Genomic DNA, 15,579 nt, shown 5'->3' with positions numbered 1-15,579 from the left:
GCCTTGGTTAGTAGTTTTGTCTCATTCAGGCACAGGTTACTTCTCAGCCAAAGGTACCGTTCTGTAGAGCTCCATAATTCATGCCCTTCTCTCTGAGCAACTTCCTCTTCTTCTGTGCTCCGGTCCACAAATTATAGCTGCCTTGACCTTCCTAAATTCTGCTATGTTTCTCCTCAACACAGCAAGATCACTGGGCTCTGTTTGGGTTCCCCCATTCTGTACTATGGCCTGGAAACTGCCTCTAGGCAATAAGCTGGAGAAGTCATAGGGCTTACCTCATTTGTTTGACTTCTGTTAAGAATCACAATCCTGCATTGCCTACCGTGTCTGAAACTGTTGTTTCATTTACTTTATTGCTTTTCTAGTTTTATAAGGTGGGAGAGTAATTCCAGCCCCCTTATATTCCATCATGAACAGAAGTGGGGGTCTGTAATTTGACTTTTAAGATCTTTTTTTTTTAGAGCAAAGACTTACTGAATAATTTCAAATCTGATGCCAAACATGAATACTATTATATTAAAAGAGTTGTGGACTAAGAATTAAAATCAAGGTCCTAATCCTTGCTCAGTCATTTAACTTTGTGCTTCTCACAATATGGACTTCTGTGACCCTCGACCTAGAAGACGTAGAACAATTCATTTGATTTCTCAATTTAATTTTCATCTGTAGAAGGAAGGTTATGAATCTTCTTTATAAACACTGAGGTGATATAAAGTGTGAACTCAAGAAAATGTGTGTTGATTGGCTTAGATTAATCTATTTTCAAACAGAAGCTAGCTTATTGTCACTTAACAGTCTTTATTATTTACATTTATTTTTAGGCACCATACTGGACATACCTTTTATGTGCACTCGGACTTTTTTTCTACCAGTCACTGGATGCTATTGATGGGAAACAAGCCAGAAGAACAAATTCTTGTTCTCCTTTAGGAGAACTTTTTGACCATGGTTGTGACTCTCTTTCCACAGGTAAAGTAACTATAATTGTGTTTTCTTCTGTTTTTGTTTTTTGTTTTATTATTTGTTTGTTTGTTTGTTTGTTTTTAAAAATGGCTTAAAAACTAAATGAACTGAGCTGTTTGGTCAATTTTTTTTTTTTTGGATAGGTGTACATTTGGGAGCAATTTTGCACAGTGTATTTTTAAAGTATCTCCAAGAATTTATTTTGTTCAGTGTACCTTAACACCAAGATTATGTACCTTAAAACTCTATTTTTGAATAGTACAGGGCAGTTTTTTTTCACTAATTGTTTCTAATTCTTAATGGTTTTTAAACCTTGTTTCTTTCAGTATTTATGGCAGTTGGAGCTTCAATTGCTGTTCGCTTAGGAACTCATCCTGACTGGTTGTTTTTCTGCTCTTTTATTGGGATGTTCATGTTTTATTGTGCTCATTGGCAGACTTATGTTTCGGGCGTGTTGAGGTTTGGAAAGTAAGTATGTATTTTAAGTTGTACATTTGAAAATACAACTGAATGTATTTTTACAATCTGTTATAGTTCATTTATCTATAATAAGGAGGACAAAGCTTCAGTCAGGAATTTAAATTATCTTTTAGCTTATTGGAGCATCTGTAAATCTTATACCTTAATTTAAGTCTTTTAGGTATTTTGCATGTTATAGTTACATATTTGATAATAATTTTATTTTCCCCTTCTCTAAGTTACTAGCCCAAACTTACATTAGACAGGAGAAAGAGAAAAGTAAGGGACTCGAATAATATAGAAAAAGGATATGCAGTAGTTAAGTAAACAGCATTTGACTTATAAGATAATAAGATATGGAATCTAAAGGTCCTTTTGTTCAAATCTTCTTGTGCCAAAAAGGAGGACCTGTTTACAACAGTCACCAACAACAGGTAATTGTGAGACTCTCAGCTGTAGTAGACAATTGGTGAGATAATATAAAAGCATCTTATAAATGTTAGAGCTAAACATTCAATGACATATATGCCTCTGATGCCTCTTTCTGAGACACCAAGAAATAGTGCACAAAGTAGGAACTCTGTTCTCTATTTCTGTTTCCCGTAGGTCCCTCTCTGCCTTTATTCTTTAAGAACCATCTGCCATTGGCTCATTCTCAGCTTTGGCTTCCCATGTCTAATGATTCTTTTCAGCCCACTTTATTGCTGCATAAGAGAAAGATTAACTCTGAAACAAAAAATTTCTGATAATGATAAAGGTGAGGAGAAACTCAAAACTATGGATCATTTAGCAGAGGGAAGGCCTTGGGCAGTATTCACACTGATTCTAAGTTAGGGAATATTTGCAGCTACCACTTATTGAGCACTGCATGTTTCTAAGTGCTTTACATGCATCATTTAAGGGTATTACCTCCATTGTATAAATGAGGCAGAAAGGTTCTATAACTTTCTTATACTGCCAATAAGTGTAGATCCAGGATTAAAACTCAAATCTGTTTGACTCCAAACTCCACACTCTTAATGACTGCTGCTTAGCACTATGGGATCAACATTGTATTAGATGCTGTGAAAAGATACAAAATGAATTTTTTTTAAAAACCTGTTTTAGGAACTATATAGTATACTATATTAAAAGGAGGAAATAATACTTCTATGACACTGCTAATACTGCCTGTAACCAAGTGTGAAATAACTTGCTTTAGGTTTCCACAAGCACTGAAGAAATTGTAGGTAAGAAGACAATTGTAGGCTGAATTAGTTTAGGAAAACTTTTATAGGAAATATGTGTCATTAGCTGATTCCTTACCTACTGGTCAAGAGCCCAAGGATCAAAAAGCCTGGCTAAAAATTCAACAACTGTGTAAAATTAAGAATCTGTACTGGCTTCCAGGCAACCCCTAGATGGCAGAGTAGATAAACATTGTGCTGGCCTCCCACGACCACATCACAATTACAACTAAACTATAGAACAACCATCACTGAGAGTCACCTGAAGTCTAGCTGAACAGAAGTCCTATAACTAAGGATATAAAAAAGAAGCCCAGGGTTCCAGTGCTGGGGAGAGAAGTCCCCATAACTTTTGGCTGTGAAAACCAGAAGAGATTGTGGCCGAGTAAGATGGAGGAATGCACATCCAAGCTGGTTCCAGTGGCTTTTCCATACAAATGATCAGCGTAGGCTCATGCTGCAGACTTTCCTAAAACCTCAGAGATTCAAAAACCCCAAAAGAGCAGCATCTGGCTTCGGCATGCCTCATACATCTTGCTAAGCAACCCCAAGCCCAGCACTAGTGGGAACCAACCTCAGATCTCAGCTTAGCTTCTCCCAGGCATCTCCAAACCCAGCACAGTGGCAGCCATCTGTAGATCACTTTGTAAGTTATACGAAGTGGCCTTGTGCAGGGCACAGACAGAGGCTGACCTTAGTCTGCACTAGACCCCCTTTCAAAAGGCCCCAGAACCAACACGCCCAGTGGTTAGCTTCAGACCACACCAGAACACTACCCAACCACCTCCACAGAAGACACACCCAAAGGTCAGACTCAGTAAGCACCAGAGCCCTGCTAAAGTGAATCCTGCTCCATAGGGTCAGCCCTGCACAATAACTCCTCCACTGTAGTCACAGCCAGTCCTCACAACCAATCATCCTGAGGGTCAGTTCCTCTTATTGATGTGCCAACAGCAATCAAGGCTCAACTACAGTAGGATGGCACACACAACCCACACAAGGGATATATCTGTAGCACCAGCTCAGGTGACTAGGGAGACTGCTCCACTGGGCCCCAAAGGACACCTACTACATAAGGCCATTCTGCCAAGACTGGGAGACATAGCAGCTCTACCTAATACATAGAAACAAACACAAGGAGGCAGCCAAAATGTGGAGACAAAGAAGCATGTCCCAAATGAAAGAACAGAACAAAACTCCAGAAAAACAACTAAACAAAATGGAGACAAGCAATCTACCAAATGCAGAGTTCAAAACACTGGTTATAAGGATGCTCAACGACCTCAGTGAGAACTTCAACAAAGAGAAAGGAAACATAAAAATCAAGATAGAAAACATAAAAAGGAACTAGTCAGAAATGAATACAATAACTGAGGAATCAACAGTAGATTAGATGAAGCAGAGAACAGTGATTTGGAAGATAAAGTAGCAGAAAACACCCAATCAGAACAGCAAAAAGAAAAAAGGATCCAAAAGCATGAGGATAAGTTTAAGGGAGTCTCTGGGACAAAATCAAGCATACCAACATTCAAATCATAGGGTTACCAGAAAAAGAAGAGCAAGAGCAAGGAACTGAAAATATATTTAAAGAAATAATGACAGAAAACTTCCCTAACCTGACAAGGGAAATAGACATACAAACCCAGGAAGCATAGATAGTTCCAAACAATATGAACCCAAACTGGTCCACACCAAGACATCATAATTAAAATGACAAAGGTTAAAGACAAAGAGAGAGTCTTAAAAGCTGCAAGAGAAAAGCAGTTACCTACAAGCAGGCTTCCATAAGACTGTCAGCTGATTTCTCAACTAAAACTTTGCAGGCCAGAAGAGACTGGCATGAAATATTCAAAGTGATGAAAAACAAGAACCCACAATCAAGGTTACTCTAGATAGCAAAGCTATCTAGAATCAAGAGACAGATAAAGAGCTTCCCAGACAAGAAAAAGCTAAAGGGGTTCATCACCAGCAAACCAGCCATACAAGAAATGTTCAAGGGAGTTCTTTAAGAAGAGGGGAAAAAAGACCAAAAATATGAATAAAATGGCAATAACTATGTATTTATGAACAATTACTTTAAATGTAAATGGATTAAATGCTCCAAACAAAAGAGGGTGGCTGAATAGATAAGAAGCCCCTTACATATGCTGCCTATAGGGGACTCACTCCAGATCAAAAAACACACACAGAGACTGAAAGTAAAAGGATGGAAAAAGATATTTCATGAAAATGGAAACAGGAAAAAAAAAAAAAAGCTGGGTTAGCAATACTTATACCAGAGAAAATAGGCTTTAAAACGAAGGCAAGGACCCAGTAATTTCACTTCTGGGTATTTATCTTAAGAAACAAAAAATACTAATTTGAAAAGACATATGATTTCATATGTTCAATGCAGCATTATTTACAATAGCCAAGATATGGAAGCAACCTAAGTGTCCATCAATAGATGAATGGATGAAGAAGTAGGACATAAATAGAATGGAATATTACTTGCCATTTACAACAACATGGATGGTCCTACAGGGTATTATGCTGAGTGAAATAAGTCAGACAGAGGAAGACAAATACCATGTGATTTCACTTACATGTGGAAGTTTAAAAACAAAATAAACAAAACAGAAACAAACTCATAGAACAGAGAACATTTTGATAGTTACCAGATGGGAGAGACATTGAGAGGATAAGTGAAAAAGGAGAAGGAATTAAGAAATACAAATTGGTAGTTACAAAATAGTCATGGGAATGTAAAGTATAGCATAGGGAATATAGTTATTCCTGTTGTAATAACTATGTATGGTGTCAGATGGGTACTGGATTTATTGGAGTGATCACTTCCTAAGTTATATAAATGTCTAATCACTGTTTTATACACCTGAAACTAGTATAATATGTCAATTGTAATTGAAAAATAAAAATTATTTTTAAAAATCTGTACCTATTTATAGATTGATATGCTAAAATAGAAAAATAAAAAAATTAAAAAAAATAAAGTCTATTTTATCTGATAGAAAAGTAGCTTTGCAAAGTCTAATGCATTTTACTTTGCTCTATTTGCTATAGTAAACTGGAGTAATGTAATAATGTAATGTTCTGTTTAATTGTTGTTATTATTTAACAACTAACATTTTACCTTTTTGGCTTCTAATATCATTAAAAATTTTTCTGAAATGAATTAGTTCACATTCCTAGCCTAGCGGTAAATTTTACACTCATATGCTATTAATTAAGAGCCTAATGTGTGCCTAGAACTGGAGATACAAATCTGAGTCACTTGTGGATGGAATATGCCAGGATGATTGGGGTAAAAAGCATTCTAGGCAGAAGCATGAGGAAAGAAAGTACTCAGAACATTAAGGAAATGGATATTGTAATTCAGCATCAAGTTATATAGGGAGTAGAGGAGATCCAGCAGTACTCCCAGGGGGCAGCCATTTAAAATACTAATTCTGTATGGCAGAGATCCTAAGCAGTATATTTTTTCACTTTGCCAAAGTAAGAATATCACAGAGCATTGAGTAGAATAGATTGATAATCCAGTTTAACATTACTAGGAAGATCTATATACAGGACATCAAGCCTCTAAAGATGCTTACAATCTAGGGTCAGTATCAATTATCTATTGGTGAGGATGGATTTCCTAAAAATATGTCAATTTTTGATATGTTTGATTTTTATAGTGTTTATATTACTGGAGTATAGATATATGAAACCAGGCCAAAGACTCTCAGGATATACTGTGAAAATTTGTTTCATGAATATATTCTTGATTTAAGCCTGTTTAATATGGTTTCTTTCTTTCTGAAAGACAAAAAAATAATATCAAGTGAGTTTAATTGGGCTAAAAAAACATAAAATTTTACTAATATTACTACATTTTGCCACTTAATTTTTTCCAATTTTCAGTGCCTTTTAAATTACTTAGTAGTCGATATTGATTCTGCTTTAGTATACTAAAAGCAGACGCTTTAAAATCAGACTGGGTACAAATTCTGGCTCTAACATACCACTTGTTTGACCAGAAATAAGTTATGTAACTTCATTTTCTTCAGTTTCTTCATCTGTAAAATGGAATTAATCATAATTGTATTAAAAGAGTCATTGTGAATATTAAATAATAATGCATGTAAAGGACTCTATACAGAATCTGGAGGACAGAAGTACTTAGTAATAAAGTTAGCATTATCATGCCAAGCTCTTTTATTTTAATTCTATTTCTTTTGTATATTTACTTTTTCATGAGTGACATTAAAAAGTAACTTACTAAAAGAAAATCAGATGTCTCGTGTATTAAATTAGTAAGTTATTGATAAGGAACTTATTTCATAAGGAAATAAGCATACAGAAGAAATTTAGTTAAAATAAATTTGAGGATGGAAGGTCAACATATTATTGAGTGACTATTGAATAATGATGTAATATTTATACAGTGAAGTTGAATATTTTTGCAATAATTATATAAATAAATATTGAGCTTCTAGTGTATGCTAGTCCCTGTACTAGGCTCTAAGGTAATAAGGAAACAAGACGGACAAAAATCCCTATCCCCCTGAAGTTTACATTCTAATATGGGAGACAGACAGTAAAGCGAACTGAACAAGTGACTACTACATATAATACATTAGATAGTGGTACAGTTCTTGTCAAGACCTGTAAAGATTCTGAAATTTTACACTTCTTACAAGCTACCAAGTAAGTCTGTTAATGTTTCATAAAGACAAAACTCCTGGGTCAGAGACAGTACAGCTTTATTACTGATGGCAAAAGCAGTAGACAAAGGTTCATGTTGCCTCACCCCCCACCCCCCGCCACTTCTAAGTCTCATCGAGGCCATGCAGGTGGGACTAGATGAATGCCTGCAAATGCAGTTGGTTTCATTATGGCAGAGGGATGCTGGGGAATCTTTTATAGTAAGCAGAAGCAAGCCTGCTCTTCAAGGGGAGAAGTATCCTCAACCTTCAAAGTTGCTCACTGCATATGCAGCCCTGAGAAATGGCCAGGTAAAAAGTGTTCAGCAAGAATGCACAGGGATGCTCAGGGTCCATGGAAAATTGCCTCTCTTAATTCTAAGAAGAAAAATTAAGCAGGGAAGGAAGAGAGTGACTATTTAAAAACTATACTATGTTTCTTATGAATATGCAAATACTGTTCCATACTGTTTCAAAGAACAGAAATAGAAATACCATGCTATTTTACTTGTGGATATTTTAATTGTTATATGTTTTATCTCTTGAAAATAAGTAGATTTCAGTGCAAATATAAATGTTAAACCTTGAATTAGATATTTTAAACCACAAAACATTATTTTTAACTAAAATTTTCAACTGTTAAAGATTTTTTTTAGTTCATTAGTGATACATTTGTTTGTAGTTTCTTAGCACAGTCAGTGGAATAATTTATAGGACTACAGTTAAAATCTGTCTGTATATTAATGCCTGCCACGTGAGATAAGGCATATCTTATTTATAGCTAGTTTGTTCCAGTGTAGCAAGGGTCTTATGAAATTCAGTAGAGCAAACAATGCTTAAAGCTTAATTTAAAAATCTAAACCAAGTCCAGTGTTAACTCATAATATGTGATATTTTGTTATTTACATGTGAATATTTAGACTCAATGTTAATTTTCTTTCAAAAGCATGAGAACTTCTCTGTGTTATGAAGTGTATTTCTCAAAAAATTTATGGTAAAGGACTAGTTTCTTCTCTCCACCCATTATGGACTAATAACATGCAATTAAAAAAAAAACAGACTTACAGAATAGTCCCCAATATTTCATTTGGTTCTACAGATACAAAATGACTGTCAAATTAGCATATAAGTTTCTAAATGCTTGCTCTCAATTTCTATACTTATCTCATCATAGACTAGTAACAAACCCTAGACCACTCTTTGAATAGCACTATTATATATTGTACGCTATGACAACAGTTTAGGAGGTAAGATATACCTGCACCCTATCCCCAATACTCATCTTTTTTGGACACAGTTTTTGCACTTGATCTTAGCCAAAAGGCCGAGAAGCCATGGACACAGTTTTTAAAAACTCAGACCCATTAATGAGTTCTCTAAGTTTGTACATTGTTATACAGAATATTCTTTGTCTAATATAGCTCTCAAGCTTCAACTGTCTCTTCATATTTAAAATATTTGAGGATTTGGTGAAGGATTCCACTCTTTTTATCATATCAAAAGTTGTAATTTAAAATCTGTGGCATTAATGATGTATATGTGAAACCAAGGTTCCTTGCTCAATCCTTGTATGTGTCATTTAGTTCTACTTAGTTCTATTTGGTTCTCTTACCCCTATCAGCTTTCCTAGTTGCTCTGGTCACTAGTCATACTCTTGGAAAATTATGAATAACAGTGTAATTCTACATAGCATTGTTAGTGGAAAAAGTGCAAAACTCTGATATAGTAGGAAACGTGTTGGTTCTGAAGTCATTTTCCTATAGCAATATCCAGCTGATCTAATACAGGCATGGAAAAATCATTTTAGTTTTCCTTTTCAAGAAACAAGAATAATATAGCTCATAAGACTCATGATAGATGCTTAATAAATGTTAGTACCTTTTCCCCTTTTTCTCAAGTACCATACATTGTTTTCCTTTTCCAACTAACGTGACTATTTCTCCATGCAGCCTGGAGGCCTTGGTTTGCCTGCCATTGATCTTATATACTGGATATCATTATTCATAGTTTCCTTTTATTTGTGGGTTAATGTTCAGTTCACCTTTTTCCTCCTAACTGCCTCCAAAATAACTCAGTTGAGAAGTGGTTTCCATATCTGGTTTTATTTTGTCATCTAATCCCTACATTTCTTATATTTGCAAAGCAATAAGTATTCCTGTAGCATCTAAGGACTCCAGGGGCATCCAAGTGGAGATGTAAAGTAGGTAGACAGATATAAAAATATGGAGCTCAGAAGAAGATATGGATTTAGAGATACGGATTTAGAGGTCATTAGCACATAGATAGTAGTCTTAAGTACAGATAAAATTGTTCAGAGAATCTAAAAGAAGAAAAGATGGAATTCTGGAAGTAGTAGCATTTAAGATATGGTGGAAGAAGCAGTCTGAGAAGGAGCCTGAGAAAAGCTTCCAGCAGGGTAGAAGAATTAGGAGAGAGAATGGAATTTAAAAAAACATCGCAAAGCATTTCAAGAAAGAGGGAGTGATCAGCATTTTAAATATTGTAGAGAAGTTATGCAAGATAACTGAAACGTATTCCTTAGATTCAACAAATTGAAAGATACTACCTTAAACAGTTTTAGTAGAATAGGGCCAAAAACTAGACTAGAATAGATTAAGCAGCAAATATAAAGAGGAGAAAAATATAAATGTAGACTACTTTTTAGTTAGCTCGTTTATGGAACAAAGGAGAGAGGAGTTGACAGCTTCAGGAGATGCAGAATAGAGACTGATGTTGGCTAATTTAGTGGTTCTTTGAAGGAAATTTAAGCATGTTTATATGTTAGGAGGAAAACGTCTGTAAAAACAAAAAAGTGTTGGTAACTTTAATAAAGAAAACTGTTAGAATTTTCCTCGCTTTTTAAGTTAAATTGACTTGAGAGTATTTAAGAATTTGTCTTAAATTATCTGGTTGTTTTAATGTTATTTTTCCTTATTATGAAAGTAATACATAATTGTTATTAAAAAATTCAAACTTTACAGAAGTACATAAAGTAGAAAGTAAAAAGCCTTTTGTGATCTCAGTGGTAACGGCTACTAGCAATTCTAAATATGCTATAAAAGTTTTTTTCCCTATGTATATATTAATGTTTACATATTTGTGAGCACATGTTGTTCTATAGGTTTTTTCACTTAACAATGTAGTCAATTGATAATTCAATGATGGAACAAAAGGTAAAAATAATCTAAGCCTATACAGATTTTTACATCTTTGATATTTAATAAATGGTTAACCTTCATATTCAGAAATTTTATTTACAAACATCTTTTCTGTTCTTTGTCCTTCCTCTTTAGAGTGGATGTAACTGAAATTCAGGTAGCTTTAATGATCGTCTTTGTGTTGTCTACATTTGGAGGAGCAACAATGTGGGACTATACGGTAAAACTGAATATTTGAATTTACATTTAAGTACTTTTTAAATATTTAGTCAAAACATTGCATTATTAATTTTCTTCAGAAACCCTTGGCATTGTATTTAATATTCATTCCTTTTCTTAACCTTTTCCCTTCATTTTGTAATTTTATTATCCTGCGTACCTTATTATGGCATTTTCCCCTATGCATGAATATATTACTGCATAGAAGAAAATGACCCCATTTCCTTAATAGAAAATTAAATACACTAGTTGAACTACCTTTTCTAGGCCAAAATGTATCTCATAAATTAGATATTTAGGAAAGCAAATTCAATAAAATATTTTACATTTGAAACTTGTCCCTCATTATTAGGAAAGAAATGTTGCTAATTTGCATTTTTTATAATCAATGAGGTGAAGTTTCCTATATTAATGAGTGTTTTTATTTTCTGTGTGGTTGGTGACCCTCAGTATTTTGATAAAAGTTGACTCTCAGGAAGCCACTGTCATAAATTCATGCTTTGCAAAGGAAGAAACTATAAAGAAACAAATTATTCTGTCTCTACAACCAAAGTCCACAACACTGGCTGGCTCACAACCTCATGCCCATAGAGTTAAGAAGAATAAGGATAATATCGATAGCCAACAACTAACATTTATTCAACATTTATTATGTTCCTAAACATCTTACTATCACTGTTACATCTGATCCTCAGAACAATCCTATAAAATAGGTACTATCATTATTTTATAAACAAGTTTTAGAATAATTAATTTATTCAAGAACCCATAGTAAGTACTGGAGCTAGGAATTAAGTAGATTCCAGACTCGTATGTTTTTAATCACTAAGCTATGTTATACCTCCAGTGAAAATAGTAAGAAATAAAAAACTAAACATTCTCTTACTGTAAGATCCCTTGGTATTTACCCAAATAAGTTGAAAATTATATCCACACAAAAACCTGAATATGGATGTTTATAGCAGCTTTTTTCATAATTGCAAAAACTTGGAAGCAACCAAGATGTCCCTCAGTAGGTGAATGGATAAACTATGGTACATAGAGGCAATGGAATATTAATTAATGTTAAAAAGAAAGAACCGTCAAGCCATGAAAAGACATGGAGGAACCTTAAATGTGTATTACTTAATGGAAGAAGCCAACCTGTAAAGGCCATGTATTATATGATTCCAACTCATATTGTATGACATTCTGGAAAAGGCAAAATGATGGAGATAGTGAAAAGTCACTGGTTGCTAGAGGTTTGGGGGAAGGGAGGATAAACAGATAAAGCAAGAAAGATGTTTAGGGCAGTGAAACTATGTTGTATGATACTGTAATGGTAGATACCTGTCATTATGCATTTATCTAAACGCATAGAATGTACAACACCGAGACTGATCCCTAATGTAAACTCTAGACTTTGGGTGATAAGATGTGTAAATGTAGGCTCATGGATTGTAAAAATGTACCACTCTGGTAGGGGATGTTGATAGTGGGGGAGGAGTGGGATGCGGGGGCATATGGGGACTCAGTGTACTTTCTGTACAATTATGCTGTGAACCTAAAATTGCTCTAAAAAGTCTATTAAAAATAGTAATATTTCTGTGGCATTTATAGTTTCAGAATTGCCAATTACAGTTCATATCACTAGGCTCAGAAATAGACTTTGAACAATTTTTAAGTCATGGTACATTCCCTGAGACATTCATATTCCTTCTCACCATATAAGAATAATAGAATCAAGTACATGCTTCTAGAATATAATAGAGGGATGCAATGTCTTTTATGGTAGCTGCTCTGCTAGTACCCATAAGAAGGTGAATGTGGACCTAGAGGCAATAAGGCAACTCTAGTCATTAAGTCAAATGGGGTTGTCTTAAATTTGGAATTCTGATTTAGCTTTAATGGGAAAAAATTTAACTTAATCTTAAAATCATTCCATTCAATGTTTTGGCAATACTATAGGAAGAAAGCAAATCTGCTTATTCTTACCAACAAGAATACTTATTTTAGATGTAGATTTTCTAAATTTAATTTTTAATCTGTAGTTTCCACAGATTTGGGTACAATATTTCAAAGTCTTCAAAGCACAATAGCCTGCAGCTTTTGGCAATTCACTGTTACTGTTTTTTTTTTTTTAAATCTTTTGCTGCCTTTGGAAGTTTCTTTGAACAGCAATTGACTAACAGGTAAATATACTGCTAGAGATTTAATCCTGGATATTAACTACACAAAATGTTTGCATGCACACACATCATGATTTTTTGTCACATTCATGATACAGATCATGGTGTCTGCCTTTCCTTTGATGCTGCCTTTTAGAAGTACTAAATCTAAGTGAACTATCCTTTTTACATTCCTTTGTCAGATGAAGGCTTGTGAGATTAAATATCTCATCACAATTATTTAAGTAGACTTAGCTGAATTGGGTGGATTCATTTTCACTTAATGAGTAAACCATCCAAAGAAAAGTTACCACTTCAGGCTACATTCCAGAAGTTAAGTTTTGATTATAAGAAAAAGGATAGCTTATGGTACAGGGCCATATCATAATGTTTTACTGTTCAATAGGAAAAGAAATTCTGTGCTGTTAATGATTTGTTTGTTTCCTCTACCCTTAAAGATACCTATTCTAGAAATAAAATTGAAGATCTTCCCAGTTCTTGGAGTTGTAGGTGGAGCAATATTTTCCTGTTCAAATTATTTCCATGTTATCCTCCATGGTGGAGTTGGCAAGAATGGATCCACTATAGCAGTAAGACATTAATTTCATCATTTAGTATTAATTTTATGCTAAAATTTCTTATCACCATCTGCAGAGATAACTAAAAATATGCCGAAGTTCAAGAACGGGGAAGGGAACTAAAGGATTTTTTTAGGCACATAATATAAAAGCTTTTTAAAAACAGTTCAGACTAATAATAAAGCATTTTTCTTTTTTCTATGACCTTTCTGAGTAGACTTTTCTGACATTCTGTTTACTCATTCACTATTTCAGTACTGTACATAATCAAGAGTTCTCATTTGTTTTCTTGCATTTTGTGCCTTGCGCTAATAAGGAGAGGAGAATAGTTAGGGAATGAGTGTCTGATTGAATGGCCAGAAAGCTGCCAAGGGTCAGTTTCACATATGGGGTAATTTGTTACTAATGAAGTAAATTTTATTGAAATTTCATTAAAATATATTTTTAAAAACTATTCTAATATTTTAAAAGGTAAAATTTTTAACCTTAATTCTTAAATTGAGTGAATAGACCTTGTGTTTTGTATTCTTCACACTTTGCTCATGCTATAATACTTTGTATTTATTTATTTGTTTTAAAATTTCTTTAATAATTTATGTAGGAATCAGAATTCCTGCCAAGTTTTTAAACAAATATAATGTTTTTTTATAAAAGCATATTATCATCTTCAAGCTAGTTGAATATAAGTACTTATTCCAGTGATGCCATCTTCTATCAAAACATTGTTAGAATGGCTTTTTAGAATTGCTTTAAGCTATAGCTCATTCTCTTTCTCATCGCTTCTTGACCTTCTCAGCCTAAGTTCTTTAATTTCTTTGGTGCTATAGTTCAAAATCCAGTTTAAGGATGGATTTGATTTTTTAAAAAGTCAAAGTCATTTGAAGCTAGATCTTAGAAATAAGAGGAATAATAAACATGAAATACAGCATGTTTGGTTAAAAAATTCTCATCTTAAAGACTTATAAATTGGTTCTCAAGACAATTCAAAGGAATCTATGTAATTCATAAATTATCAATCTTTATGAATACATTTTATATACATAATTCAAAAGCAAAATATAAAACTCATTTAGATATGTAAGTTCTGATATATTTGGAAAAATTCACTTGTTTTTTGAGGTATTTTATCTGTTGACCTCAATATAGTACTATGCATAAGGTACTTAGGAATTCTTGTTGCTTGACCATGAATGATAAATAGAGCACTAGCTGGAACATGAGTTCCACAAAAGAAAACATGATTCAGTAAGGATCGGTGTCCACTTTAGAGAATATTTTACTAGGAAAAAATTGATTAACTGTTTGAAGGAAGATAAATTGATACTATCATGAAGAAGTGATAATTTCAGACTTAAACTGGTATTTTTCCACCTTTTTTAGGAGGTTTTCTTGAATAAAATCTACAGAACTATAATACAGATAAAAGCACTATTTTATTAGTCTAATTTTTATAAATTATTACTATATAGTATAGTATTTTATATGATTTTATAGAATTACTATAATTTTATAGTAAGTTATAATTTAAAACATGTAAACTTAAACAAGAATGTTTTAATCAACACATTTAAATTGATAGTTATAGGTTTAGTAAGTATTAAAACCAAATTTTTCAATATTTTGTTTAAGACAAGCAGTGCTGAGAGAATCCTTATTCACAGATAAAAATGTAATGGGTTGGACTGTACAATGTTATATAAAAGTGCATTTGCAGTCTAAATGCAATAAATAAATAAAAATGGACGGATGGATAGATGGATGGATGGATGGATGGATGGATGGATGAGATAGATAGATGGATGAGATAGATGGATGAGATAGACAGATGGATGAGATAGACGGATGACAGAGACGGATGGATAGGATAGATAGATGGATGAGATAGATAGTTTAGATAGATTATAGATAGATTAGATAGATAGATTAGATGGATAGATTAGATAGATTAGATAGATAGATTGGATAGATAGATTGGGTAGATTAAATAGATAGATTAGATAGATTAGATACATTAGATTAGATGGATAGATTAGATAGATTAGATAGATGGGTTGGATCGATTAGATAGATAGATTAGATAGGTAGATTGGATAGATTAGATAGATTAGATAGATTAGATAGATAGGTTGGATAGATTAGATAGA

The 15,579-nt window shown here is 33.5% G+C and overlaps 1 protein-coding gene across 1 annotated transcript in view; it reads left to right on the top strand.

The window, feature by feature from the left end:
- The window catches only part of CHPT1 (choline phosphotransferase 1), a 33,307-nt gene that overhangs the window by 11,412 nt on the left and 6,316 nt on the right, over positions 1-15,579 (top strand). The window contains exons 2-5 of the mRNA XM_006914549.1: positions 822-969; positions 1,290-1,431; positions 10,627-10,711; positions 13,316-13,447. Coding sequence (XP_006914611.1) covers positions 1,295-1,431; positions 10,627-10,711; positions 13,316-13,447 — 354 coding nt within the window. The 5' untranslated portion in view covers positions 822-969; positions 1,290-1,294. The remainder of the gene's footprint in view (positions 1-821; positions 970-1,289; positions 1,432-10,626; positions 10,712-13,315; positions 13,448-15,579) is intronic.

Source organism: Pteropus alecto, unplaced genomic scaffold (assembly GCF_000325575.1).
Source record: "Pteropus alecto unplaced genomic scaffold, ASM32557v1 scaffold94, whole genome shotgun sequence".
NCBI lineage: Eukaryota > Metazoa > Chordata > Mammalia > Chiroptera > Pteropodidae > Pteropus > Pteropus alecto.
This window is presented reverse-complemented; position numbering and strand designations above follow the sequence as displayed.